The 27877-nt window shown below is 41.5% G+C and overlaps 1 protein-coding gene across 2 annotated transcripts; it reads left to right on the top strand.

Moving 5' to 3' along the window:
• Positions 1 to 294: 294 nt before the first annotated feature.
• Positions 295 to 27625, top strand: stag2b (stromal antigen 2b). 2 transcript variants are annotated; one of them, XM_034121018.1, is made up of 34 exons: positions 295 to 473; positions 2501 to 2632; positions 2722 to 2803; positions 3475 to 3618; positions 3735 to 3831; positions 3971 to 4047; positions 4224 to 4428; positions 6782 to 6933; positions 8147 to 8220; positions 8347 to 8470; positions 9339 to 9437; positions 9589 to 9668; positions 9803 to 9910; positions 10341 to 10452; positions 10552 to 10669; positions 10765 to 10868; positions 11790 to 11882; positions 11972 to 12061; positions 12175 to 12378; positions 13613 to 13683; positions 13819 to 13906; positions 14012 to 14092; positions 14197 to 14289; positions 14503 to 14677; positions 16672 to 16811; positions 16943 to 17044; positions 17161 to 17309; positions 18585 to 18713; positions 18897 to 19123; positions 20944 to 21160; positions 22048 to 22155; positions 22244 to 22370; positions 24274 to 24351; positions 25725 to 25748. In XM_034121018.1, exons 2-34 carry the CDS (start codon positions 2586 to 2588, stop codon positions 25746 to 25748), a joined length of 3819 nt encoding a protein of 1272 aa, XP_033976909.1. In that variant the 5' UTR covers positions 295 to 473; positions 2501 to 2585. The 2 variants fall into 2 exon arrangements, with proteins under 2 accessions (XP_033976909.1, XP_033976908.1); XM_034121017.1 differs by lacking the exon at positions 295 to 473 and having other exon boundaries at positions 2586 to 2632; positions 25725 to 27625.
• Positions 27626 to 27877: the final 252 nt, after the last annotated feature.

The raw sequence follows: 27877 nt of genomic DNA, 5'->3' as shown, positions 1-27877 counted from the left end.
TATCCATGTGTCGCAAGAGGGATTTAAATTAGCTAATTTGACTGAGGTATTATATAAAATACTGAACTATGGTGGTAATAAACTCTATTTTAGGTCAGTATTTTACCGAAATACTTTCGACTTCATGACTACATTTGGTTTCTATTTGCGTTTCCCCAGCAGCTTGTAAGAGAGGACAAAGCACAGTCGTAGGATGTAGTGAGCCTCAGTGACCGCTAGATGTCAGCTCATCCTCGGTGTATCTAAAAGCGAGTCCCTCGGCCGCTAGGTGGTAGCTCTGCACCAGGATATCCTCCTCCCAGGTCGTCGAAACAACAAACCGAACTACGGAGCAAGCGGGGTGAGAGAACGTCCGAAACCGCCTCTGACCGCGACTTTTAAACTCTTTTTACAGAATTTCAGTGGGATTCAGACGGAAGCTGTCCAACAATATTAAAAGTTAAGATTCTGCTGGGACTATATTGCACAACAAGGTAAGTTAGCTGTAAAATGGCGGAGTGCTATCTGGAAGTTAGTTGATTTGTATTTTGCTAGCCGTGTAGCTCTAGCTGAGCCCTGAGCGCGGACGCCTGCCTGAACCAAGTCGCTTCGCTAGCTCGCGGTACATGGCTGGTTGTTAGCAAGCTAACGAACTGGGTTTTCGGCACAGCGACGCAAAGTGTGTAGTTCGTACCCAAAATAAACGTTTTGTTGTTTCAGGCAACTTACTTGCACTTTATATATTTGTAAACAAAGTGTTTGTTGCTTATGCAATACGGTACTGGAACTCCCGAGGCAAGATGGAGGACGCAAGGACGTGATGTTTTTTTAGGTAACGTTAGCCGTAGCTGTTAGCATAGCTAACGAGTGGTAGTTAATATCAACTCCTAAATTGCAGCATATGTATTGGCATGATTTGCTTTATCTTCGGATAAGCACTGAATACGAGTTGTGTGTAGAACTAAGGCTGGTTTTGTTCTCCCAAACATTGGTGACTAGCGTTATTGTGTACTAGCCAGCATTAGCATGCGCTAGTACAGTAGGGCTTGCGTTGTTTTGTTATTATGGACCAAGTACGATAGAGCTAGAAAACGCTGACGTTCTCGATAACCAACGAAAATGCACGGTTCATTCGTAGCCCTTTGTGTTCAGTAATTCACAGTTCGCTCATACGGACCAGTGCATGCTTATTTGATCAAATTTCGATTGGCTGACGCTGGGGGGAAAACGCCGAAATCCTCGGTTGCTCAGCTAGTGGCGCTAGCATTAGCAGAGCACCGGTGTCAATTTTTGACAGGCGCCGACGAAGAGCGCAGCCGTGTCGGCGTTGTTGGAGGGAACAGAGCCGGTGGTTAATGGCATAGTTGACTTGCAGGAGTCTACACTATTGTGTGTTTCAGTAAATCGAGGTATACTCGTTTAGTCTCGCTCCGCAGTAACAAGTTTATGAGATACACCGACTAATTTGGCGCCACTTTTTCAGTCTACACCCATAGAATCCCGTCGTCTTGTCATGCATTATCCTCTCACTACCGAGGAGATATGCACTGTAACAGGTTTTCAAATCAACAAATATAACAATGAACTTAGAACTCGCCAAGTCCCAACTACTTTATACATATTGATCATGTTGCATGTGTCTACGTTGACTGTGTTGTGAAGATTTCTACGTCGATCATTATATATTCATTAACAAAAAATGTTGGTACGTTCGCGAATTCGTCATGTGGGCCACAACGTTTGGGATATTGTTAGTGATAATACCATGACGAACGTTACATCTTAATTACCACAGACCATTTATCGGAAGGCTTCTCACTACTCATACATTTTAGTATAATTTATGAATACGAGTGACACTTGTATGTCATCATCACTGCGTGTTTTTTCGGATCATAAGATGAACCTATTGCACCCCGAGCGGGTATATCATGGGTGGAGTTAAAAGTCCTTTTCAGGAGTGAATAGTTTTCCCTGGGGTAGTTTTATTGTCTTCCCCCATTCTTACAGAGGCTTTTACACGTGTCCTAAATGTCTGTCGAATTAAAAATCCGATTTTTAAAAGTTACATCTACCCTCCCCATTGATGTATTTGCCCCTAATTTACACATCTCAAGCATGCAATAGTTTTTCTGTGGCCTGCAGTATCTTGTTGATGTTGATACCGTCGTTTGATTGGTAGAGATATGTATGGGGCGGATAGGGCAGTGCCATATTTGGCCATTGAGGAAGACGCTCCAATATTCCTTGCGTGACGTTGGCTCTAAAGCAAGGGAGAGAGAAAGCGAGGGAGCCAATGGCTACACAGCTTAGCGTGACAGCAGCATCAGTGTCCGCCCACTGTTACCATGTGAAACCGTTTTTCTCTCTGAATGTAATCAAAGAAACATTTGCTCACTACAGAGCATGTGATTTATTTGAACATACATGTGCTTTTGTAGCATTTATTGTTTCTGCTGTGTCCAAACGAGGAATACGTCTGCATATGTAGCTCACTCAATTTCTCTCTTTCATTTTCTAGGTCACATGCACCCTCTCCTGTCTTTTTATTTTCTGAGGATATAAAGCCAGTCATAAGTTGAAGTTATCCAGAAGATGTTACAGAAATGATAGCAGCACCAGAAATACCATCAGAGTTCACCTATACTCACCAGTAAGTTCTTGCTTCCACTTTTAATTTGCTCTGATTTAGGTTGAGGTTGATGATGTGAATTTCAAATCTAATATGTGCTTGTCTCCCAGGGATACAGATACCCGATTCTCTTCAGACACAGACTTCTCTGAGGAACTCGATGGAAGGAGTGCGACCCCAGCCAAAGGAAAGGTATAGAAAGCACATCTGACTATTAGTTGGAGATATTGTCGTTCTACTTTGTTATTGTCATTTATTGTGGTTATTGGTATCAATTATTGTGATTTATTTTGAAGATCTGCTTTGATTACAAGTCAATCTTGGCATTTGTAATTTTTATCATGTACAGTAAGCTGCTTAAAGTTTTGGTAGTTAAACGGGTCATAATTCACTCTGTCTATTTTATATTGCTGTGATTACATCTGTTATACAAATGTGTTGCCAAACCTTTTCACAGATTACATTGAAGCACAACATGATAACATTATCATTTACCTTCAACAAATACATTTTTTTGCTAAAAAGAGCTTAAACACAATATAATGTAAGTCAATGCAACCTCTGTAAGTTTAAGCTGTTACCTCTGTTATTTAACAGAACTTTGCTATGCTATTGTCCAAAAATATAAATAACATTCTCCTGGTTGCATATTTTTTTACTGAAGCGAGAACAATCAATAGGGGCATCTCTTGTTTGTGCCCGACTGAGCAAGTGAGTTGCTACATTTGTCAGCCTAACACAGCATTTTACTTGGCAATCAACATAGTTTTGACCCAATATGTGACAAGTGTATATAAAAAATGTTCTTCTCTATAATGATTCTCACACTTCATAACTCCTTTTTGTCTTCTATATTGTTCCAGGGTGGAAGGAAAGGGAAGAAAGCAGCAGGGGAGAAAGGCAAAGGAGGGAAGGGAGCGGGCCGGTTAAATGGCCACCACCAAGAGAATGGCATGGAGAACATGATGCTGTTTGAGGTGGTGCGGCTGGGCAGGAGTGCTATGCAGGTAGGAATGGCATTCTATTTGAGATCGCCACAATAAAACAAATCTGTTCCTCCATTCACACGAACAAACTCATTCTAACTAATGGTCTCTTGCTGTACCCTTTATTTTTCCTGCAGTCTGTCGTTGATGATTGGATTGAGTCCTACAAAACTGACAGAGATGTTGCGCTACTAGATCTCATTAATTTCTTTATCCAGTGCTCAGGATGTAAAGGTACGTGTGTATCTATTTACGTTATCCCCCTCTCATTGGTCCTTTTTAGATGCATTAAGAACCAGAACCACTCTCCTTAAGTTGGTATTCTTGAACGTAAAGTAAAACATTTTCTGTCTAACTCTTCTGTTTTAATTAGGTGTGGTTAGCGGAGAAATGTTTCGAAACATGCAGAACTCTGAGATCATCCGACGAATGACAGAAGAATTTGATGAGGTAACTACACTTTTTCCAGTTAAATCATTACAATATCTTACAGGTCATTTCAGGTTATATATTACATTAATAAAATATGATTTGCTACATTTCTTACAGGACAGTTATAACTACACATTGTAGTCGTTTTTTTCTCTTTGCATTTACTGACGTCCTTCCCTCTGTGGCCTCTGTAGGACAGCGGTGACTACCCTCTAACCATAGCAGGACCCCAGTGGAAAAAGTTCAAGTCAAGCTTTTGTGAATTCATTTCGGTGCTCGTGCGCCAGTGTCAATACAGTATCATCTATGATGAGTACATGATGGACACAGTCATCTCCCTCCTCACCGGACTATCAGACTCCCAAGTCCGAGCCTTCAGACACACCTCAACACTGGCAGGTAGGAGGAGCGGAGTCTGTATTTCTGTGTGTGGTTGAGGTACCGCTGAATGGCAGTAATTGGCATGTTCTATACGTAAACAGAGTAGCAATGTGTCTGGGAGCAGCAGCCAGTTGGGAGGGATCATGGAGCACTGTGTTTTTGTCTAATCAGAAAAGCTTTTTTTCTTTATATTTGTATTAGGTGATAGTCAATATAACAAATTAGAAAATGATGGCTGTTCAAATAATCCAAATGTGATAGACATTGCAATATGGACTTGTGTAATTAGGAAATAGTAGTACGTTTTTAAATTCTGAATAAAGTATTGTGTGCTGAAGAGAGGTTCCAGGGTATTCTACAGACTTAATACAAAATCACAGCATGCTTGATCTAATATCATTTTCAAGGATAATGCTAATAGTGCCCCACTAATATAGCAAATAAAAATGCAATTGTCAAAAATATTCACAATAAGTGATCTTTTTCCAAGCCCTAGATAAATGCCCTAAACGCTTATTGAACATGGGTGTTTGAACTTGTTTTGCCTGATTAAACTCCCTTTGAGTTGCGTTCCCCCTGTGAGAGCAGAGTACCTGACACCTTTATCATGAGCAGTGCTTGTTTACAAATACCAGGCAGCGTAGGTGGATTTACCTGCTATAATAAATTGCCAAAGGCCCCGGAGGATGCAAATAATGGGCTCTACTATAACCAGAGGCATGCAGAACATGCTGCCAAAATGATTTATGCAACTCTATTATACATTCTTTAAACAATAGTTGTAATTGAGCATGTGTGGGTGCGACCAGAAAACATTCAAGTAATGTTCTGTGTGGGAAAATGTCTCTATTCTCATGGCGGTGTACAACTGTTGCATGCTTTTTTTGTTATGGTGTTGACCATGGGCGTCGCAGCCATTATATGAGGGTGGGACAAGTCCCCCCCCACCTTTTAAAATGATTAGTTTAGACCCCCCCCCACTTTTACTATGCGGAAAGTCCGTGAATCGGTCTATCCACTGGCCGCTCTCTGTAGAGCACTGTGTCAGTGCTTCATTATCAAATCCATTCCACTTGCTTATTGTGAGAATGCCCAAATCAATGAAACTCCGTACCATGTTTTCACTGCTACTTTGTACCAAGGCAGATTCTCAGAGCCGTACACATGCTGCGTTTTTTGTGTAGCTGTGTCTGTAGTTGTAAAATGATGCGCGCCACAGTTTCCCCGCTGCGAGGCTCCGGCGCTAACAGTTCACAAGCGTGCTCCACTAGCACCTGGATATAAGGCGCTGTTATTAAAGAGGTGGAGGGAAAGTCCTCCTGTCAGACTGAGAGGCTGATAACTACAGCTCAGTGAGGAAAAGGACTCTGAGTGTTTAGATAGTTCACTTTAGTCTAAGTAGTGGGTCTCAAACGGTTTGGTAATCATTTATGTAAACAAGTATTTCCAAGGCACACCTTTTTATATGATCATTATACAAAATAAGAGAATAACGGGTATGAAATAATTCCAACTCGTACTATAGGACAGTAACACGAGAATACCGTTTTAAAAGGGGAGTGATTTGTAAAATATGCATAAAGAAAAAGTAAATCTGTTTACAGTTCTGTTTCACAAGGGTGTTTTGAGAGATGGATCCATAGATTTAGTCACTAATTTTGCTCTCAAAGTTCAGCAGATTGATGCATTTAAAAAAAAAAAGTGCCCCCGGACCCCCCTGTCAAATTGTCCCACCCACATTGAGGATGCTTCCTACGCCCATGGTGTTGACGCTGGTCTTGGCTGCCCTGTTGGAGCAGCTTAGTTACTGCAGAGCTATTTCAGATGGTTCCCTGTATGTTGATACTTTTTTACGACGTCTATGAGAGGTGTGGACCAACTTGTACCCTTAAGCCTCTTAGTTTTTGCCTCGTATCATTTCAAGCGTATTCTCATCAAAGATTACATTTTTGAGGGCTGCACATAAGGTTTGATTTTTAAAAGGATGTTCTTCAAATATGTAGGATTTGAAGAACATTCAAGAAAGTATTTAAAGGTGTTTGCTTTCGGCCTGTGTCTCATCATTACTTTTTTAGTTTTGGTCTTCTAAGGGAAAAGTTTGGCCCCTCCCCCTAATAAATTAAAGAGTTAAAGAAACTAAAAGTAATATTTGAAAGTCCCATTTTTCAGTTTCTTTTCTTACCTACAGATCACATTTCCCCCCACGGGTTAGTTTGTGTTGTGCGTCTATGAAAGCATAAACAAAGTATCTAGGCAGGGAAACTCACACACATGCTTTAGTAAGCTTTGACGTAATAATACATTAAAGGGTTATCGTTGTTCTGCATTGGTTTTGCCTGGGTCTTGATGTTACTTGTTTGTTTGTTGGCAGCCATGAAGCTGATGACAGCCCTGGTGAATGTAGCTCTGAACCTGAGCATCAACATGGACAACACTCAGCGCCAGTACGAGGCGGAGAGGAATAAGATCGTGGCCAAAAGAGCTAACGACAGGCTGGAGCTGCTCCTGCAGAAACGCAAAGAGGTGAGGGTGGCCGCATGGCAACTTGCCCCCTTTGTTTAAAAATACCTGAGCCCATGCCTTTCGCATTTCAACACACATCAGATTATTCAAATTCTAATTGGATCAGCACATTCCCGCCAGATGTGGGTGATTTTGAGCTGTGATTTAGTGGCAACTTTGGCAGGAAGTCAACAGACCAATTTGTATGTAGTGTGCGCTCACTGTGATATGTATGCTCTTTGTTTATGTAATGTAAAATCCTTCCTTGTACAGAATAGTGGAAAACAGTGTGTTTTGATGGATACAGAGCTATAGTAATAACACAGCAGAGCTACGATTATTATTATTATTTCCCCCTCGCTCTAGAGTACAAAGATAAACTTCTGCCATTCAAAAGATATTCAGCCAGTGATGTCGGAAAGAAATTGCATTTTCATTGTCTTTATTCCCATGTAGGCCGAAGTCTGCTTTCCAATTAAATTACCTTTTTATATAATGCCTTTTTTAACCACTTTTTCCTTAGTTCGTCTTTTCCCAGATAGACAATTTAAGTCAGAGCAGTTGGCTTAACCGGACAGTTATTCTTTTCGCATTTCTAGTAAAAAACCAAGGTGACCTAAAACCCCACTACATCAGTTAATTTGTCATTTCGAAGTACCTCGTTTTAATAATCATGGAAAGTGGCTGTTAAGAGAGGTAGGAGTCAAAACATCAGTCAGACCCACTGCTTTTTTTTGTACTTAATTTATGACTAATGTTTAAGCCAAAATTGAACAAGAAACGATAATAGAAATCCAAATGAAACATTGCCCCATCTGCTGATTCACATCACCCTGCCTGACATGTAGTCAAACCATGTAGGTAAGGCCCCTGCAACCGAGCTTACAAATGACACTAATGGATATAAGAGTAAATAATTGTGGATTACTCCAGCCCGTCCATAAACCTGTTCCATTTTTAGAACTGCAACACCTCTGTAGGTGACGGAGCCGCAGTGACTGTGTTAGTGTAATTCAGCAGGGATTGTCTGTTTTATTCCCGTTGTATAACAGCAGGTCCCACCGGGCATCCATCTGTTGGTTCACAATGCAGCCACACCGCAGCATGCTGGTTCACTTGGCAAACACGCTCGTCTGTTATGTTTACGATGCCTCTCATTCACCTCTTACTGTAGCATTCTGTGCATTAAGGCTTCATGTGTGACCAATGTCTTTTGTTCTGCTCTCCATTTCAGCTCCAAGAAAATCAGGATGAGATTGAAAACATGATGAACGCCATATTCAAAGGAGTGTTCGTTCACCGATATCGGTATGGCTTCCCATAATGCTCATCTATTATTCAAAAACACGATTAAGTTGATTCTGGTTTTTAAAGCATTTAGCGAGACTGTATTATCGTATCCTGTTAAACAAAGATTTATGTGATGCTTTCCAGTGATGCGATAGCAGAAATCAGGGCGATCTGTATAGAAGAGATCGGAGTGTGGATGAAACTCTATAGCGATGCCTTCCTCAACGACAGCTATCTGAAGTATGTGGGATGGACGATGCACGATAAGGTGGGTCAACATTTCTTTAGCTCTTTTTCTTAAGGTTCTTCTAACACACACATGGTCCAGCATGAAGTTATTACTTTACTCATCATACCTTTTGACGACTGTGTGAAACAAGTAATAATGTGAGTTATGGCTGCACAATTAAACTACATTTTATAAAAATTGCAACATGGATCAGTGCAATATTCAAATAGCAGGAAGCACAATGTTATAATGCAGAAAAATTGTTAAAATAACATTTTGAATACATTTTTGTGGAGCTGTAGTATTATCCGGCCTAGAAATCGCATTCTACAAACTCAACAAAATATATTTTGCTCCAAATCCTCTTTTAAAAATCACACCATTTAATATATGTATTTTTCTTTTATGATCACGAGAATTCTGAAATAATATTTTTTTATTGATCCTTCTAATCGCTTAAATCTCATCGCTTTGCAATATCACCAAAAATAAATCGATAAATGTGCAGCCTTAATTTAAAGCCCTCCTTCTCTTACTTTAGTTGAATCTGTAGGTGTAGCCTACATTTGATTACTTTGGTATTACAGGGAGCTCTGTGGTGCCACATAATTCCCAGTGTAGCTGAACGTCAAACTGAGCAGATGTCTACTCGGGCAGAATAAGTGAAAGCACCTGTGTGGGTGTGCATGGATGTTAAAGGCCCAATCAATGACTCAATTGTTAACTAAGTGTAGCAACAGAAATCCAGAACACACAATGAATGCCTGCTGTTACACTGCCATTGATTCTCTAATTGGAAATCAAAAGGAAACGGCGAGTTATGTTTTCAAGGTTTATTTTTTGTAAACACAAGAAGGAAAAGTATTCTCTGAACTTAAATGACTGTTTTTGAAATTCTCTTGTGCAGCAAGGCGAGGTACGTCTGAAGTGTCTGACAGCTCTGCAGGGTCTCTACTACAACAGAGAGCTCAACGCCAGACTGGAGCTCTTCACCAGCCGCTTCAAGGTCAGCACCACCTGCTGGACACTTCCCTCACAACAGCCTTATTGTTTCAAACGTATACACATGCTCTTTGGACTCTGCACTGACAGAATTTCACCTACTAATCAGTTGCAAAATAAATGATTTCATCTTTCATTGATTTCTCTCTGCACAGGACCGCATTGTCTCCATGACTCTTGACAAAGAGTACGACGTTGCAGTACAAGCGATTAAGCTGCTCACTCTAGTGTTGAAGTAAGTGCCTGTGTTCTTGGTTGTCTGTGTAATATTATTTCCATAAATAAATAAATAGAGCATAGTATTTGCGTTCAAGTGCACACTGATAACTACTTGGTTACTAATGCTTACTTTCTTATTTGCCCCTGCAGTAGTACAGATGAAGTGCTGACTCCTGAGGACTGTGAGAGTGTGTATCACTTGGTCTACTCCGCACACAGGCCCGTCGCCATCGCAGCTGGAGAGTTCCTCTTTAAGAAGTATGTCCGACTTAAATCCAACTTCTCACTGAACAGAACGGAGAAGCATTCGGGGAATTATTTTAGAGGCAACTTGGGAAAGGAGGAGAAAGAGCAAGTGGTTTACATCCGCTTAATGGTCATTTAAGGACAAGAGCATTTATGGAGTAAATATCTAAATACAGTAAACAGGAATTGAGGGCTGTGATACGTTGAGATTTATCCAAGGCCAGTAAAGATTCACACCTAATGAAATTAAAAACTTTGTAGCTTTTGCATCACTGAGTTTTTCTAAGTTCACCCGGACAACTTGTTTTAATGCTTAGGTCATTTAACAAGTCAGTCAGTCCTCAGTTTAGCTTGTGTGTTTGCATTGTGCCACGTGCAGTTGGAGGATTCTCCGGGGATTGCTTTTGTGTGTTCGCCAACTCATGCTTTAATGTTCTCACAGATTGTTCAGCCAGCGAGAACCAGAGGAGGAAGGTGCCCCCAAGAGGAGAGGCAGACAAAGCCCCAACGCCAACCTCATCAAGACCACTGTCTTCTTCTTCCTGGAGAGCGAGGTATGTCATCGCGCTGTTTGGATATTTACTCTCACACATGGGCTAAAGTCTTTCCTTCCAGTGTCCTTCATTTGAGTGAACATTTCCCCCCCCCCCCAGCTCCACGAGCATGCGGCCTACCTGGTGGACTCTCTGTGGGAGTGCGGTCCAGAGCTACTGAAGGACTGGGAGTGTATGATCAGCTTACTGCTGGATGACCCACTGCCGGGGGAGGAAGGTGAGGCACCGGTTTCTAATTCAAACCAACGTCGCTTGTGTTACGCTTCTGAGCACAAACGGATCATTCTGATTGTTTTATGTCACTTCTTGCAGCTCTCACGGAGAGACAAGAGACGGCCCTGATAGAAATCATGCTGTGCACTGTACGCCAGGCGGCTGAATGCCACCCACCTGTTGGAAGAGGAACAGGGAAGAGGGTAAGAGCGGCTCACACATTTTCAAAGTATGCTCAAATGATAATTCAGGTCTTTCTTCGCAAAGGCCTTACTGTAATAACAGCCATTGTGTTGAACATTGATCAATTAGTCAACTTTAGAGATGGATCAGCGCTAACTCTAAAGGCACTTTAAACATGTCCACCTCACTTGCACAGTAAATGTATTTTTAAATAAGTCTTCAACCATCATAAGTGATAGTACAGCATTTCATCTTTGCCTCCTTCTTCTTGCTTTGTCTGACAGCTGTGTTTAAGGCATTTTTAAAGATAAAATCATTGTTTTCTACAAATGGTAGATTGCATTTGTTGGAGCGTGTTAACAGGTTTGGGAGTTGTTGGTTGATATTGGGGAATGTATGACAATGTTTAATGCTCGTGTTTACACATTTGTGATGAGAGCCTGCTAAATGTTTTCCCGCCATTCTGCTTGGTATTGCCTGTAGACAGTTCATGTGTAGCCATTTCCTTAAGGACTGTAGTTACCAAATCTGGCAGGATATTATACCATTCACTTTATTTTTTACCATCTAATATAAATGAGACGTTAAAGTTCTAAAAAATAAACTTTTTGTTTCTTAAGGGATATAACTTTAGAAGCCTTTTGGTCCTTTTTAAATATGTATTTGAAAGCTAAACCACTTATTCACCGAGCAGGATAAATCATTTTAAGACTTTTTTTTTTAAACAGTTAAGATATCTCAGACACATTTAAAACCTGTTGCGCAAACATTCTTCTTTTGAACTGGAGCTACATACATCTCCATGAATGTGACATTTGCACACGGCATCAACTTAACCCTAACTAACCGCAAATAGCCTCTTTTGAAAAGTAAACTATACAGAAAGTTAGACCTTTTTGTTAGATGTGCAGAACAAGCTCTAACTCTCTGCATGTAATCAGGTGATGACGGCTAAAGAGAAGAAGACTCAGCTGGATGACAGGACCAGAATGACGGAGCTGTTTGCTGTGGCTTTGCCCCCTCTGCTGGCCAAGGTAGGATACAGCCACTCTGTGTTCTCAACAAGTGTTCTGCCTCTGTGTTCATCTGTTAGGAAATATAACATTGACTGTTTGTCCCACAGTACGCCATGGATTCAGAGAAGATAACTAACCTCCTGCAGCTGCCTCAGTACTTTGACCTAGACATTTACACCACAGGACGTCTAGAAAAGGTAAGACAGAAAACACTAGTTAAATAAGAGAAAATTGGGTTTGTTTATTTCATTATGAAGCCGTTTTTCTTCCTCATTGACTGCAATAACACATGATACGTCTCTTAACGCAGCACCTGGAGTCCCTGCTGCGTCAGATCAGGGAGATTGTGGAGAAGCACACAGACACTGAAGTGTTGGAGGTCTGCTCCAAGACTTACCACGCCCTCTGCAACGAGGAGTTCACCATCTTCAACAAGGTGGACATCGCCCGCTCCCAGCTGCTGGATGAGCTGGTGGACAAGTTCAACCGGCTACTGGAGGACTTCCTACAAGAGGTAGGAGTGACGGGACGCACGTGTTCTTAAAACACGCATGATTTTACTCATCACTCTTCTGGTCAAATGGGCCTGACCCTCTAACACTTATCTACTTAACCACATCATAAATTCAACACCATGTTATTCCTTATTGTTATATTTCAGCTGAAAATGTCAACTTTGATTTACCTGCAATAAGACTTTTAGTCCAAGACTTTGGTGACTATTCATTTCAAAAGTTATGATGCAATGTGTTTGTGGTTGGCTTTTCTTACTGAACAACATAACCTGCAGGGATGGGATCCTGTACATTTGAAAAACGTACTAAATTGTGTGTCAATCATGTCAAATCAACATTTACATTTGATCTGAAAAGTCGTATTTGTATCCGCACTGGGAGGCTCAGTCTTTTTACCAGATGAGTAAATTATAACTAGGGATGCTCCGATCGCCAATTTTGGGGCCGATCGCCGATCGCCGGAATCAGTATCTGCCGATCCGATCGAGTGGGCGGGGCCTAAATGAAAGATTTAAACATCACTTTAAATCTTCCATTTAAAGTGATGTTTAAAACTCAGTTAATGGGGCTCATTCACTGGAGCTTCCACAAACAACAATCAACTTAATTATTACATTCAAATTATGTATATTATTCAAGTTTACATTCACTTTGGATAATAACACGGGAGAAATGAGCAAGCGCTCTCTCCCCCTCTCTCTCCCCCTCTCTCTCCCCCTCTCTCTCCCCCGCTCTCTCCCCCGCTCTCCCTCTCCTGACAGCCCGTCAGTATCGTCTCATGCAGCTCGCTGATCCAGTAATGTGTGAGGCCGACAGTGAAGAATAAACATATTTATAACTAGTTTAGCTTGTTCCAGAGGTAGATAAAATAGCTAAGTGTGTTAGGTCTAACTCTTAATGTGTGTTCTGCTCCGCTCACCGGTCCGTCACAGCGGGTGGAGCTGCAGGATTTCTGCTTCACACACACGTTGCATACCGCTATTTTACTGTCTTTTTCAGACACCTTAAAATACTGCCAGACCGGTGAAGCCATTTTGGCGAGCTTGTTTTGCCGCGCACAGAGAAAAGTGTCATGTATTTTGCGTCATGCGATCGGCTCTCGCGATCGGCATGTTTAGAGAGCACCGATCGATCGGTAGAGAGTGAGTATCGGCAGATCTCGATCGGTGACCGATCGATCGGAGCATCCCTAATTATAACAATTTAACACGGTTCCCAAATGTCTCTTTCCAGGGTGAAGAGGCTGATGAAGATGATGCTTATCAGGTTTTGTCAACTATAAAGAGGATCACAGCTTTCCACAAGTAAGAAATTCATTTTAATTTGAGTACCTTGTCCTCATGCCCTCTCCAATCTCCTGTGCTAAAGACATACCAATAATGTACATGTGTGTCTACATGAGTCTGAAACTGACGGAGTTTTCCTCTAACCTGTTGCAGCGCACATGACTTGTCGGGGTGGGACCTGTTCACCAGCAACTTCAAGCTTCTCAACACAGGCATAGAGAATGGAGACATGCCCGAGCAGGTTAGTAAACATGCGCAAAGTGAACGCTCATAAAATGGTCACATTTTGAGAAAAGTAATGAAGCTAACTCATCTGTGATTGATTTTCTTCTCTTCTGGTGAGCAGATAGTCATCCACTCTCTGCAGTGTACCCACTATGTGATCCTGTGGAACCTGGCCAAGTCCTCTGAGGGCAACTCCAAAAAGGTGAGGTCTAAAAGACAAACTTCATAGCCCCATTCTGCACGGAAGAGAACTTGAAAGATCAATGTTAACACAAATTAAATCTGTCTTTTCTATAAAAAAATCAGGACGACATGATGACCCTGAGGAAGCAGATGAGGGCGTTCTGTATGATGTGTCAGCGCTACCTCACCAATGTCAACACAGCCGTCAAAGAACAGGTGACACACACTAACACGTGCATATGACATTGACATGTGTAGCAGCAGTTGTTGCAAACATGTGCGCCTCACAACTGATGTATAATATAAAATTCCCAAAAGAAAGCCCTGTATCATTTTCTCCGGAACATCACTTGCAACACGTGATTTTGCACTGCTCTCGTCCACACTGACCTTTTGTATCTTTTTCTGTCTCCTTCCTCCCTCCTACAGGCATTCACCATCCTGTGTGATCTCCTACTCATCTTCAGCCACCAGATGGTGTCCGGAGGCAGGGAACACCTGGAGCCTCTGGTCTATTCCCCCGAGGACTCGCTGCAGGTGGAGCTGCTCTCCTTCATCCTGAACCATGTCTTCATAGACCAGGACGATGAAACAAACAGCACAGGTACAAATGCAAATGACCAGTTCAGGCAGCTCATTTACTTTCTGCTCTGCTCCCAAAGCAAGGACAGCAAGTAAGGGTCCACTAATGGCGCATTTCCATTGCAGCGCGTAGCTCGCTTTAAGCGTGCCGTGTCGTGCCGTCCCCTTTTTTGGTTGTGCTTCCACTAGGCCTCGTTCCGGCGCGGCACGGCGCGGGGCCACTTTTTCCCCTCTTTTCTGGCCCTAGAAAATTGTGGTTCTATCGGGGCCAACAAACAGGGCTGAGTCGGGCTGAGTATGCTAAACTAGAGAGAGGAGCGCTGGCAAGAGGGCTAGAACTACAACAAGATGGACATATTTGACCGTGATTTAATTGTAATACACGTTTCAAAATGATGCCGAAGTAACAACATACTGATACCGGTTAGTAAAAACCATGAATTAATGCTTTGTCAAGTCTGCAGACAGACGGCAGGCGAAAAACCTTTTAAAATTCGTGTTTTTCTAGATGGAGATTGGCTAAGCTAACGCAGTATATGCCCCGACCGTCCACACTCACAACAACGGCCTATACAGACATAAATTAAGCAGCGACTGTATTCACCATGACACAGGCAGTCTGTGGTGTGTACTTGTTTAACTTTTGTCGAGTTTCTGAACATATATAAGGAGCTGTGAGCTCTGAGTGCTCACAGCTAACGGCTGTGTTGTGTTTCTGGATTTCTCATTGAAGATGACGTCACGGCTCCGCCTACACTGCGTTACTACCCAGTTCCTAAACTGTAATGGAAGCGCAGCATGAAGTGAGTCGGCCCTGTTAAGGCCCAACGCGGCCAAGCCGTACCGAGTGTGGCCGAGGCCGACCGTGTAGTGGAAATGCGCCATTAGTGCCTCTTTCTGAGCGCCAGGGTCTTTTTCAATTGTTGCATCTTTTTCGCAGATTCTTGATAAAACGGTTTACAGCCAGTGTCTTTTTTTTCTGAGACCATTGCTGTTTTTGTGTGCCTGCTCCAAGCCCTGGCAGTTAGAAATAGTTTAACATTTTTGAGAAAAGATTTGGTGACATCACTATTAAAAACTGGAGCAGTAGCTTGTGGCCAGTTTGTTTATCATAACAGAGATGGAAAAGCACATTTGCGGGAGTATTTCGGCCGGGCGGACCTTGGATGTTGTTGCCGGGGAGTTTTGTACTTTTATTGCCGCACGAGGATTGTCCTCCTCGCTCTACGTCTGTCAGACTGAACGCTGAAGCTCATTCATATGAAGTGTAACGGACCGTCCACACAGCAGCGTTAAAAAAATCTTGGAGGTTGGCGTATCTGAAGCTTGGGGATTTTTTGCGAGCAAGGCACCAACAACCAATCACATGAATCTCCCGCCCCCGACATACGAAGCAAAAAAGTTTGAAGTAAACTGGATATAAACTCCCCAAACATGCCTGGCTCCTCCGGTTTATATCCCGGTAGGTAAATAGAGACTGGTCATAAAGCACCGGGTGATTCCCTACCGCTAATTTCTCCTCCATGTTTTGGAATATGAGGAAATGAACTGCGGTATGTCACTCCCAGCTTACACGCCGTTTGATTGGCTAGAGCTTGAACGGTCAGATTTGCGTACACGGGATTTGATTGGCTGACGCTTCCACCTCAGCCTCAAAAGTTGAACATTGTTCAACTTTGAATCCTGAAAATCTCCGCTCGCCTGCCCACAATGCAGTTCGGCGAAAAGTGAGGCAAATGACGTCACCCCATTCAAAGTGAATGGGCAGAAGCGTTTCAAGATTTTTTTAACGCTGCTGTGTGGACGGTCCGTAAGAGCAAGCATTCCCAGGTTCATCGTAATGGTAGAAAAACAATGTACAAAATATAGAGTAGCAGAAATAGGTGGGTCATACTACAGTGGTGAAACGATCCTCTTCCGAGCGCCTTTCTGCTAGATAAAGACGCTATGTGGACACATGCACTTATTGCAAATCGGCAGCTTGTAATTTCCCCTTTTCTTCTCCAATCATCTCAGACGGGCAACAGGACGATGAGGCACTAAAGATTGAAGCTCTGCACAAGAGGAGAAACCTCCTCGCTGCCTACTGTAAACTCATCATCTTCTGCGTGGTAGACATGAAGACGGGAGCGGACATCTTCAAACAGTACATGAGGGTAATGGCCAATAATGAACTGTACACATGCAGCAGATGGTACATTGTCTGTCTTATCATTACACGTATCAATCCTTTCGTCTACAGGGATACATCTTAATGTCTGAGTAATGTTTTCTCCGTTCTTTACAGTATTACAATGATTATGGAGACATCATCAAGGAGACTATGAGTAAGACTCGGCAAATCGACAAGATTCAGTGTGCCAAGACGCTCATCATCAGTCTGCAGCAGGTCAGTCACCACACTTTTGCTCCCTTGTTCATTCTTTCAGTCACTTTTTTTATTGTTTCGTCCTACTTGTAAGAGATGGTTAGTCTTATGTTTTCCCCCTCGTCTCCTTCCTCTAGCTGTTCCATGAGATGCTGTCTGAGCTGGGCCACGGGTTCGACCGTTCCTCCTCTTTATTCTGCGGAATCAAAGAGTTGGCTCGGCGCTTTTCTCTAACCTTCGGTCTCGACCAAGTGAAAACCAGGGACGCTATCGCTATGCTTCACAAGTAAGGCTTCGTTCCACTCCTGTTACATTTGTTGGCTTGGCATCTGGGAACTGTCACGTTAGACAAATGACCGTGCTTCTGCTTGCCATGTTGTTCTTTCCTCTGGATTCATGATTGCCCTAAGTGATATAATGTTGCACTTTTGCCTTTCCCAATAACCCGTACATGTTTTCCCAACTCTTAAAAACATCAAGCGCACAGCAGAGAAACAGATCCACAAACGCACAACTCCTCTGTTGCATACTTAATCCAGAGCAGCACAATGTGTTCCGTGTCTAGCAAAATGTGGGCCTCTCAGTTTGTAACAACGCTAACTTCTGTGGCTACATCATGTCATTCCCACCAGCGTGTTTAAAGGCTATCTGTTGCAATGACACATTTGACCTTTTAAGAAGTACATATTGTTTCCTTTCAGCAGCAAACGAGTGTATTAAAGGCTCACAGTCCTCCACATTTGTAAACACACCAGCGTCATCACAATTCATTTCTCATGTGGATTATAACGGGATAATCTCAGCCAGGTTCCAGGAAATCTCATGTATGCACATTTGTTATGGTAGCTTTTGCGTCCCCTACACTTGTGCAACACATGGACGCACTATGTAACGGGATATGCCAGATGTGCGACAGGCGTTAAAGAAATGACAGACAGGCTAAACAGTGCTTTGTTTCCGTCTAGTATTTAAGATACGAAACTGTACAAAGTGTATGTAGCGCTGCATTACATTATAGCAGTGTGAACACATTATGATTGAATGTGTCACTTAGTTCTGATTGTGAGAAGAACAGACAGTTATGTAGGGCTTTAAGGAACTAACACGGCTGAAGAACATTCTTCAAATCTGTTGGATTTGTTCCGAAAAAGTGAGCGAACATTTTTTTTCAATGAGAACTATGATTCAATAATGATCAATCTCTCAAATACCATGATTCATATCGCAGGTGCAAAATCATTCCAAAAGAATCACATTAAGTATTTATTATATGTATTCCAAACGTTCACTCAATCTGTTGATAAAAGGTACTGAGAGAAGCTTCTTAAACTCAACTCTTAAAAGTCATTTATTAACTCACGCTGCTGGACTTAATGTTTTAAACTAGCACAACATGACCATGGTTCAAAAATACTAAATGAATATGTTATGACATTTTCCATCTGTTAGACTTCATTTTCCTATATGACACTACACCGTCGGAATTAAATGTTTTATGCCCATGAAGCCACACCTTTTGCTCACAGTGTTTCTTTTCTTTCTCCCTGTCTCTGCGTCTCAGGGACGGTATCGAGTTTGCGTTTAAGGATCCAAGCACCCAGGGAGAGGGAGGCCCGCCTCTCAACTTGTCTTTCTTAGACATCCTCAGCGAGTTCTCCTCCAAGCTCATGAGACAAGACAAGAGGACTGTGTAAGTGTTTCCCTGCCGAGCCGACAGTCGGGGGTCTTCAGTGTAACAGGTGTTTGTGGCAACTGGTGCAACTGGTGTCTCTTGATGCGTGCAATGCGGCTCTTTTCCCCCCAGTTGGAATGTGCACCTGGTTGTCTGCAAAGATGCACGAGTTTCTTCATCTTGTTTTCTGCTTCTCCTCAGCCACATGTACCTGGAGCGCTTCATGACGTTCCAGATGGCGCTGCAGCGGGAGGACTGCTGGCTGCCCCTCATCTCCTACAGGAACTCCCTGCAGGCCGGCGGCGATGACGACACCATGTCGGTGATGAGCGGCTACTCGAGCAGAGGGTCCTCGGTCCGCTCCAAGAAGATTAAACCCCCGGCTGTTACAGCTGGAACCTCAGCAGCCAAGAGGAAGCTGCCAGAAGGTATCCCCCACTAAGGAACCTACACAATCATTAAGGAGGGGGCTAATAACTGGGGTGTCTTTTTTACTACGTAGAATCATGAATCAGAATCAAACTACTTTATTTATCCCTGGGGAACATTTTCTTTCTGTGAATGTTGATCCTTTTTTTGCATGAAATAAATAAAAGACACATTTAAAAAAAATTAATAAAAATTAAAAGTTTATTTAAAGGTGGGGTAGGTAATTTTGGAGAAACCAGCTCGAGTGCGCTAGAATTTGAAAATACACAGCCGGAACAAATCTGCCACTTCCTTACAGAGCCCCTCCTCCAACACACACGAACGCGCACAAGACCAATGAGGGCACGAGATAAATTTGTGCACAGATGGAAGGCTGACAGGCAGGTAGGCCATCCAGTTATTTTAGCCGGGCTGGCTAAAATGATTGGTCGTGCTTTTTACAGTACTACGGCTTCCACAGATTACATTTTTTTATGGATTTTTTGTCAAAGCACTTAAGATATTCATTGCTATCGGGATGTTAAGAGCATTCCATGGAATATAACAAAAAGTGTATCTCGAGCCGGTTTCTCAAACTTACCTACCCCACCTTTAAATATGCAATAATAAAGTTAAGTAAAATATACAAACATAAGACATTAAACTAAACTATCCAATAAAAAGGACCACATATTTATATAAACACAAGAATAAAAAAAGCAATAAATAGAAAATAATAAAATAAAGATCACATCAAGTAAAATTAATTAAAAATATTAATAGTAGCGTAATAGGGGTTTCAAAAACAGGTTTCAGATCAGTCATGGCAGACGGATACATACATTGTGTAAAGCTTCAAACTTGACGCATTTTTGTTAATCTATAAACATCACCACTCTCTACCAATGCACAAACACTCAAACAGGTGTTCATGTGAACCATATACATTAGAGCCCAGCCCATCAGTGATGTTACAGCAGCAGGCCTGGAGCCCAGATTAACCCAGATGCCCGGCGATCTGATGCGGAGGAGATTAAACAGCAGATGGTGGGAGAGAGTCAGAGGACTCGGCTCCTGTCTCTGTGTTCGCTGAAGGTTTACTGACGACCAAGGATGTTCTCATGATCAGTTATCTGCTTGCATCATATACAATCCCAGTTTGAGTCTGTTTACGTGGGAGAAATGTAACAAAATTAAGTGGGTTTTTTTTTTTTTAAGTCAATTTAAACCCACTTTGAATACAAAAGTTCAGACCGACATCTGTAAACCATGACATTAATTATTAACAATAGCCTATAGCTTAGAACAAGACTGCCACATGTAGGCCTACGTCTAACTAAAGCAAATGATTCAAATAAGGAGATAAAATAATACAAATAAATGTTATTGGAAAGTTTGGATGAGGGGATTATTCAAAATGCTATTTCTTGTTGAATGATGAAAAGCAGGGCCTTTAGTATATCAGTTCACCAGTATTACGGTCATGTTCTTGGTATCACACTTAGCCTAACCCTGGCATAGGATATGGTACTAGGAACAATATCATTTCAAATTTGAGAAAATATATGACTGGGACTGCTACAGAAAATAATATTAAAATTATATAGGCATTAGGACTTTAAAATTGAATTGCTTGTAAAAGTTGTAGCTATAGAAAAAGGACAAATGATGAAGATCCCTGTCTTTGTGTAACGATATTAAATAACAATCCTTAACTTGCTAACTTTGATTTGAAGTTCAGTATAAAGAACTTGGGAGGAATCTTGGCCCTTGAAAGCAGTATAATAGAACAAGTGTGAGTTTTGTGCAGCCAGTCTCACACTCTGACCTTCCCCTGCAGAGGAGACCAGCAGCAGCGAGCCGTGGCAGCAGAGCATGCAGACCCCCATCATGTTGCCGTCCCCCCACCTCACTTCAACTGCCATGCGAGACCCTAAGAGAGGGCGTGATGACAGCTTCATGGGAGTGTACCCCCTCCCCCAGGACCAGCCGCAGCCCCATCAACTACCGCAGCACCATCAACAGACGCCGCAGCACCAAACCCCCCTGGACTACAAGTGAGTGTTTGTCAGCGCCGCATTCCTGAGGGGTGATGTCACAGTAACAAGGGGCTACTGGTTCATTAAAATAATCTAAGTTACATACAAATGTGTACTTGTATTAAAACTACTTCACTAAAGAAAAAAAACGTTTTAGTAAAACTGGTTTTGCGCATAAATATTCTAAATACACTTAAGTGCAGCACTGAAATTGTTCTCAGTTACAATTGGATTCTCCTTTTGATAAATTAACAATATTTATGATATATGATATTTTTTCAGTGAAAAATGAATAACCGGTCAACATAAAAGTTGTTTGGACTTATAAAAGTTCAGATTCATGACAAGTGTTCACTCTTTCCAAATGTCCTCAGGGTGCATTTATGAATAGGAATATTGAAATCGATCTTTCAGTTCCACTGTTAAAAACATCAAACTTTTCACAAATAAATGTGGCACGGAATATTCTTACACTTTGAAATCCACAGAAAAACCCTTTTCTTTCCCCAATGTTCTGTTCTGCCCCGGAATTTCACGAACTGTGTTTTTTTTTTTTAATGTGTTGTCCTTGAACCCTGACGCCTCCTACCAGAGGTTTCTATAAATGTATCTAGGCCAGGCCCATCATACAGTTCAGTTGATCACTTCTCTACGAATGGGATCAACGGACTGGAACATGTAGCCAAACTTCATTAGGATTGTTCATTTCTGAGAGTAAACGGCTGCAAGATGCTTGTACTCAACATCCTGCCAAGTGTTGCTCCTGCCGGGACAGTGACTGATTAGTTAATTTATCCGACCTGACTTTTCATAGGAGCCAGGCCAGGTATTTCAGTCTGACATCATTGTAGTATCTCCAGTGTAATTACCAAACACATGTGGAGTAAAAACCTTTGTGCGTGTAGTTCCCAGGTGACGTGGATGCTGGCTCAGAGACAACAGGAAGAAGCACGCCAGCAGCAGGAAAGAGCCATGAACTACGCCAAGCTCAGGACCAATCTGCAGCACGCCATGTAAGACACACACACACACACCTGCACATAGTGTGAACATCTCATTGAAGTTACGTTTCCATAATTGAACAACTGTTTGTTTTTGCAGTCGTCGTGGCACTGGGCTGATGGAGGAAGACGAAGAGCCGATCGTGGAGGACGTGATGATGTCATCAGAGGGCCGCATGGATGACCTCAACGAAGGCATGGACTTTGACACCATGGACATTGATCTGGTAAGAGGCGCATTTAACTCAAAGTGTTTATTCATTTGTACCTAAATAAAAAGGCGGTGTTCTTTTAGTGGGGGCACTCTTTTAGTTAGTACAGGCAAGAGATGCACATAAAGGACACAACAGTATGATCAAATGTACCAGCTCACTCAAGATAAATGATAATATTGAATAAATAACAAAGAAAGCAGACCCTGTGAAGCTCAACAATTCAAACAAATGAAGCCGAATGCTCTAAAGTCCTCTCTACAGCAGCAGTGATACACTTAGATTCTGTTTCCCCTTTCTAAATGGCTTTTCATTACTAACACCCTGTTGACTTCTTGGATCTCTGGAGATCAGATTCAACAAACAGGAATGTTTCTGTATTCTTCAGACACTTAGTCAAACGGCCATTAGGAGGCAACATTAGCTGCTGTTGTTGGTACAAATGTAACATCTGGTCCCCGGACGTTAAGGCCAGATGTTACATCTGGAGAATCATCACGGTCTGATTATTTTTGCAGTCGCATTACTAGATATATTTTCAAACAGTTGAAATCTGATTTCAATTCTGAGATATTCTGAAGACAATCGTTTTCAAAACCTCAAAAATCTCCAAAAGCCCTTAAAAAGTCCCAGAAAGCCTCGTTAGTGGATGGCATGCTATCCTGAAGCTGGCGCCAGCTCACAAGTGGCCGGCCAAAGACCTCATGTGGAGACACACGAGAAACTTTAACTGCCGTTAGAAAGCCGTGTGGTTCGGATCGCCCAGGGAAACGCATTCATTCCATGAGATTTGACTTCTCATCGTCTCTTGTTTATCATTTTCTTTTGAATGTTGAACTCGAAGACCACCGATCAAGATCTTTTGTTTTATGGCCACATAGTTTCCAGAATGTGTCAGCCCCCTCCCTCAGTTTTTCCATTCAGCTTGATTTTTATTAGCACTCAGCTAACTACGTTAGCTTTGCCATGGCTCAGCCCAGAATATATTCAGATTTAATTACACTTGGTTACTGGTTTTGTTTGCATTCTCTGCCTACATGGCAGCTATTCTTAGAAAACACTGATTTGTTTTCCATGCAAAAATCCATAACAAGCCGCTTGTTAGCATGTAACATCAAAATGAGCATGGAGACAGGAGATCATCAAAGGGAATTGTTGGCTGTTGAAGGATGTGTCTGTTTGTTTTAAAAGATGAAAGACGGCAGACAGTGCCTCCGACTTGTAAGCGCAACATGACGCATTTATTTCACCGGTTACCCTAACAACGCAAAAGCACGCTGTATGATGAGTGAGAACCAAATGTTATCCCAGAGAAAGGTCCATTTGGATTCTTCCCTTGTGCTGCTTTCTGTCTCAATAATCCAGATGTCATGTTGAATCAACCAGGAAATTGCCCTAGTTTTGCACTCCTCACGCTGCACATCTTTCAGAATTGAGCTGTATGAGGACAACGCTGCAAATATCTGCTGAAATGATTTATCCTCTTTTATTTATAATACAGTAGGTTTGCTGAAATCCATATTATCACAACGTTGGGCTGGCTACTAAAGCAGATGGAGCAGGAAGAGTTTGTGGAATATTTTAACAAGGGCTTGGCGATATGACTAATATCATATATTACGATATTTTCTATCAAATAGCTCTGTAGGTATTGCAATATTTGATGGTTGACCTTTGACTCTTAATCAAATATCATCAGTAATGTGGATTTTATGACTAAGTGGGTAAAGGCCAATAATAAAACGGCTTACAATAAAACACATCATTTGACTGTTACTGTTTCACCCTTTTAAAACAAGACAAAGACGACAATTCTGCAATTACAATCTCAAATCTTAGACCATATCTAGTCTCATATCACCATATCGATATTGTATTCATTTCCCAGCTCTACTTAAACACATTTTCTCTCTTCCAGCCGCCCTCGAAGAACCGCCGTGAAAGATCTGAGCTCAAGCCAGACTACTTTGACCCTGCCTCTATCATGGATGAATCGGTAGGTTGCATCTTCTCTCTATCTTAGGTCCCAGTTATAAATATATATAAACAGCGTGCTAACAGAGCCTGCAGGTGTGTTTGTGTAACGGCCAGCTGGAGGAGCTTGTGAGGAATAGTAAGAGACAACTCATAATCACACTAAAATGAGTTCAACTGTATGTGAGGAAATGGAGAATGGATGTCTTGCAAACAGTCCCATTACCCAGACCACTTCAGGGCACGTTGTGTTTGGGGGGGGGTGCTGAATGAGGCGGTGCAAAACATTTAGACAAGTCCCGCTGACCAGCCTGCACGCTCCGCCGCCAAACACAACATCTCTCATTGGTTGCAAAGCCAACATTTAGCCTGTGTAAACACGCCAATCTTTCATTTAATTCAGAATGCACTGCAGGCATTAGATTCCTGTTCCAGCATGTTCCAGCCTCAGGAAGCCTCAGCGCTCGTTCTCACACTGAAACGCTCCCACTCTGCCTCGCTGTAGCACTTAGAAAATGTGTCTGTTTTATGTCAACTTTTGAGTTATTTCATAGTCACAAAAAGCAGCAGAAACACTGTTTTCTTTTCACCAAACACCGAGCCGTCTGGTTCTATTATGCTTTTTCTGAGAGAGGAACCAACACGCAGAACACTTAGCTGCTTTCAGCGCTGCTCACAACCTGCTCACAAGAACTCTGTCTCAGATCCTTTTTTCCCTGATTTGAATTTGAATTCTAAAAGATTTGACAAATGATCAGGCTGTGCTATTTGATCACAATGTGCTTCATTGCTGGGCTTGGAAGAATCTGAATCTTTTGTCTAGCTTAGATGTGTACAAAACATAATAAATGGAATAATGTTCAGTCATAACATGCATGCAGAGCCAAATAAAACACATTAGCTTACTAGCTTATTCAAATGTATGGCATAATTGATAAAGAAACATTTGATCAGTTAAATGTATGAATCTAATGCGTGAGCAAACTATAGGAAGTCAGAAAGTCATTTGACTCCGTGCATTGTGATATCAACAGCACTAAAAACAGCCTGCTATTGCTACACTTACTTTTTGTTGGTGGCTGGCTTCAAGAATCACATTTGTTACATTTGTTTAGTTGAATTTTTGACCTTTAAAAAAATAAATAATTAGATGACCCAACCAGTTTGGTTTAGTACGACCAAAGTATTCCTATTTTTAAAGTTGTGAAACTCATTTACTTCTGTTATATAAAACATGCCAAATGCAACTCCTGTATTTCCTTAATTTGCATACTTAGTCTAAAAGTAGTAAATCATACCATACTGTTTTCTTAGTACCTACATGTCTTATGCCTACTGATTTCTTAAATCTGTTTGACTTGAACTGGTTATTAATGCTTTCCCCTTCTCCTTTAGGTCCTCGGGGTGTCCATGTTTTAAGCTAATCTCCAGATGATTTTGACGCTGGGATAACAGAAGAGGCGCTTTGTATTTAAAGAGAATTTTAGATGTGAAAACAAAAGTGTTTTCTGTAAGAAAAATCCAAAACTACAAAAAAAAGAAATCTGGCTTGTTCTCCACGTGGACCAACGACGACCCACACTCAGTGTTGCTTGCTCAGAGAGGACATTGTTTCAAATATTTACTTTTATAATCTTGGGTAAGCTCTTCCTGTTCAGAGATAGTGTAACAGGCCACTTCCAAACCTATTTAGAAATGAGACGTGTCTGAAGAAAAATCCATAATAGCTTCTTTCTTTTTTTTTATCCTTTCCTTTTTTTTAAAACGGGGATGAATTGGTGTGTTTAACTTAAGATACATTTTTTGTTCATGTCTAACCCTTTTTACAATTGTAGTAAGTTACCAGGTGTGAAGTAGTAATTTATAAACAGACTGTAGTAGCTTGCTCGTACTGTGTTAGCCAGGTGGATGGAGGTCTTTATGTTTCTGTGCTCCTTATTTCTTTTCCCTCCCTCCATCACTTCCTTGTCCCTGTTGTTGGGCCTCTCCTCGGTCCTGTAACCACTGGTGGTTAAGACGGTGCGGTGTCACGTAGAATCAGTCCCTTTATGCTGTGAAGATTCCCCACACTGTTAAGCAGTAAGTCCCAGAGCTTACCCCAAGATTTGGACCACTCCGTAACCCTGCATCTACTAGAGAAATGTGCCCCCCCCCCCCCCCCCCCCCCCAAACAAAGAGCAGATTTTTCTCCCAGTAGTGCCACTGTGTGGGCTCTGGCAGATAGCAGCTCACTCAAAGAAATACACCTTTTTTTTTTGTTTCTTCTCTTTAAAATCCAGCAGCATAATGTTGAAATGGGTATCTCTACATTTTAAATAAAAGTTATATATGAATCGGTGCTGATTTTATATATGTGCTTTTGGTTTTTCTTATTTTCAACCTTCAGTCACAAAGTTTGAGAAATGTAAGTAAAACTAAAAAAAAAAAAAAAGGAAAAAAAATGAAAGCATGTGAAGCCATGCGTCAAGGAAGATTTTTAAATTTGTATTTTTATGTTTTTTCTTTTTTTTGTCTTGATAATGTCTTCGGGGGTTTCTACCTTTTTTTCCTACATGTAAATTAGTTTGGATAAAACTAATGATAAGACTTGTGAAATTCAGCTTTAAGGTTTTTCTCAACATTAAACGGTCCTGTCACAAAACACTTAAATGATTTCAAAGTGAAAGGTAGTCATTAAGACAATACTGAAGAGGAGAGTTATTCAGCAGCGCTGTGGCAGCTAGACAAAGCTTAGATTTTGACATATATTTGTCACACAAGTTTTAATGAAATGTTTTGTCTACTGAGGTTTTTATTTTGTAGTCATTCCATGCTTAAGCCTTAAACATGCTTGTGAAGGTCACCTTCTCTCACAGTAATCTTCCATGTCAGAGGATCGGTCGTGTTTAAAGGTGGATAATTGGCTTCTTAGGACACGAAACATGAGGCGGTCAGGTGTAATGTGATAAAGTAGATGAACAGCCTATATGTGTTTTGCCTAATTATTTTATGTAAGTAAAAAAGAAAATTCTTTTAAGGAAAAAGTACTGTTTATTGTTTGTTACTTACCACTACATTGGTAATAATTATTCTTATTAGATCATGTGTATATATACAAAATTTAATTTTTTTCCTTCCTTTTTGGCCATTTCTGTGTTTTTTTTTTTTTCCCGTTTTTTTTTCTGCACTCTTGCCTACACTCTAAGTTGTTGTCTATTATCCCATCCTCTTTCAGTCACTCTGTTTCTGATTTGTACTTGTCTGGAGACAGTAACTTTTGAATAAAAATCAACACATTTCATCTGTGGTACTATTGACTTTTGGCCACAATGACCACTTATTCTGGGAGCAATCCAGATTGCACATGTCTCGTTATTTTTTGCATAATATGTCTTTCGGGTGGCATTTCACTTTTTCACCACAAGGGGGCAGTATAGACCTAGGCCTACATCTGAACTCCAGTGTCAGTGCTATAGTGTACATGGTGTCACTTTGTGTAATGCATGTATCTTTTTTCTCGTTGCAGAAAAGGTTATGAATATTAATGATCAGGCACTCTGCTTCTCCAA

This window comes from Trematomus bernacchii, unplaced genomic scaffold (genome assembly GCF_902827165.1).
Source record: "Trematomus bernacchii unplaced genomic scaffold, fTreBer1.1, whole genome shotgun sequence".
Taxonomy (NCBI): Eukaryota; Metazoa; Chordata; class Actinopteri; order Perciformes; family Nototheniidae; genus Trematomus; species Trematomus bernacchii.
Note: the sequence above shows the minus strand (reverse complement) of the source record. Positions and strands in the feature narration are given on the sequence as shown.

Excerpts from the sequence above, each read along its gene's own strand:
- stag2b (XM_034121017.1), top strand. The coding sequence starts at position 2,586 with ATGATAGCAGCACCAGAAATACCATCAGAGTTCACCTATACTCACCA. Across the intron at positions 9,669-9,802 it reads CTGCTCACTCTAGTGTTGAA|TAGTACAGATGAAGTGCTGA; the intron begins GTAAGTGCCTGT and ends TTGCCCCTGCAG. Across the intron at positions 19,124-20,943 it reads CAAGAGGAAGCTGCCAGAAG|AGGAGACCAGCAGCAGCGAG; the intron begins GTATCCCCCACT and ends CTTCCCCTGCAG.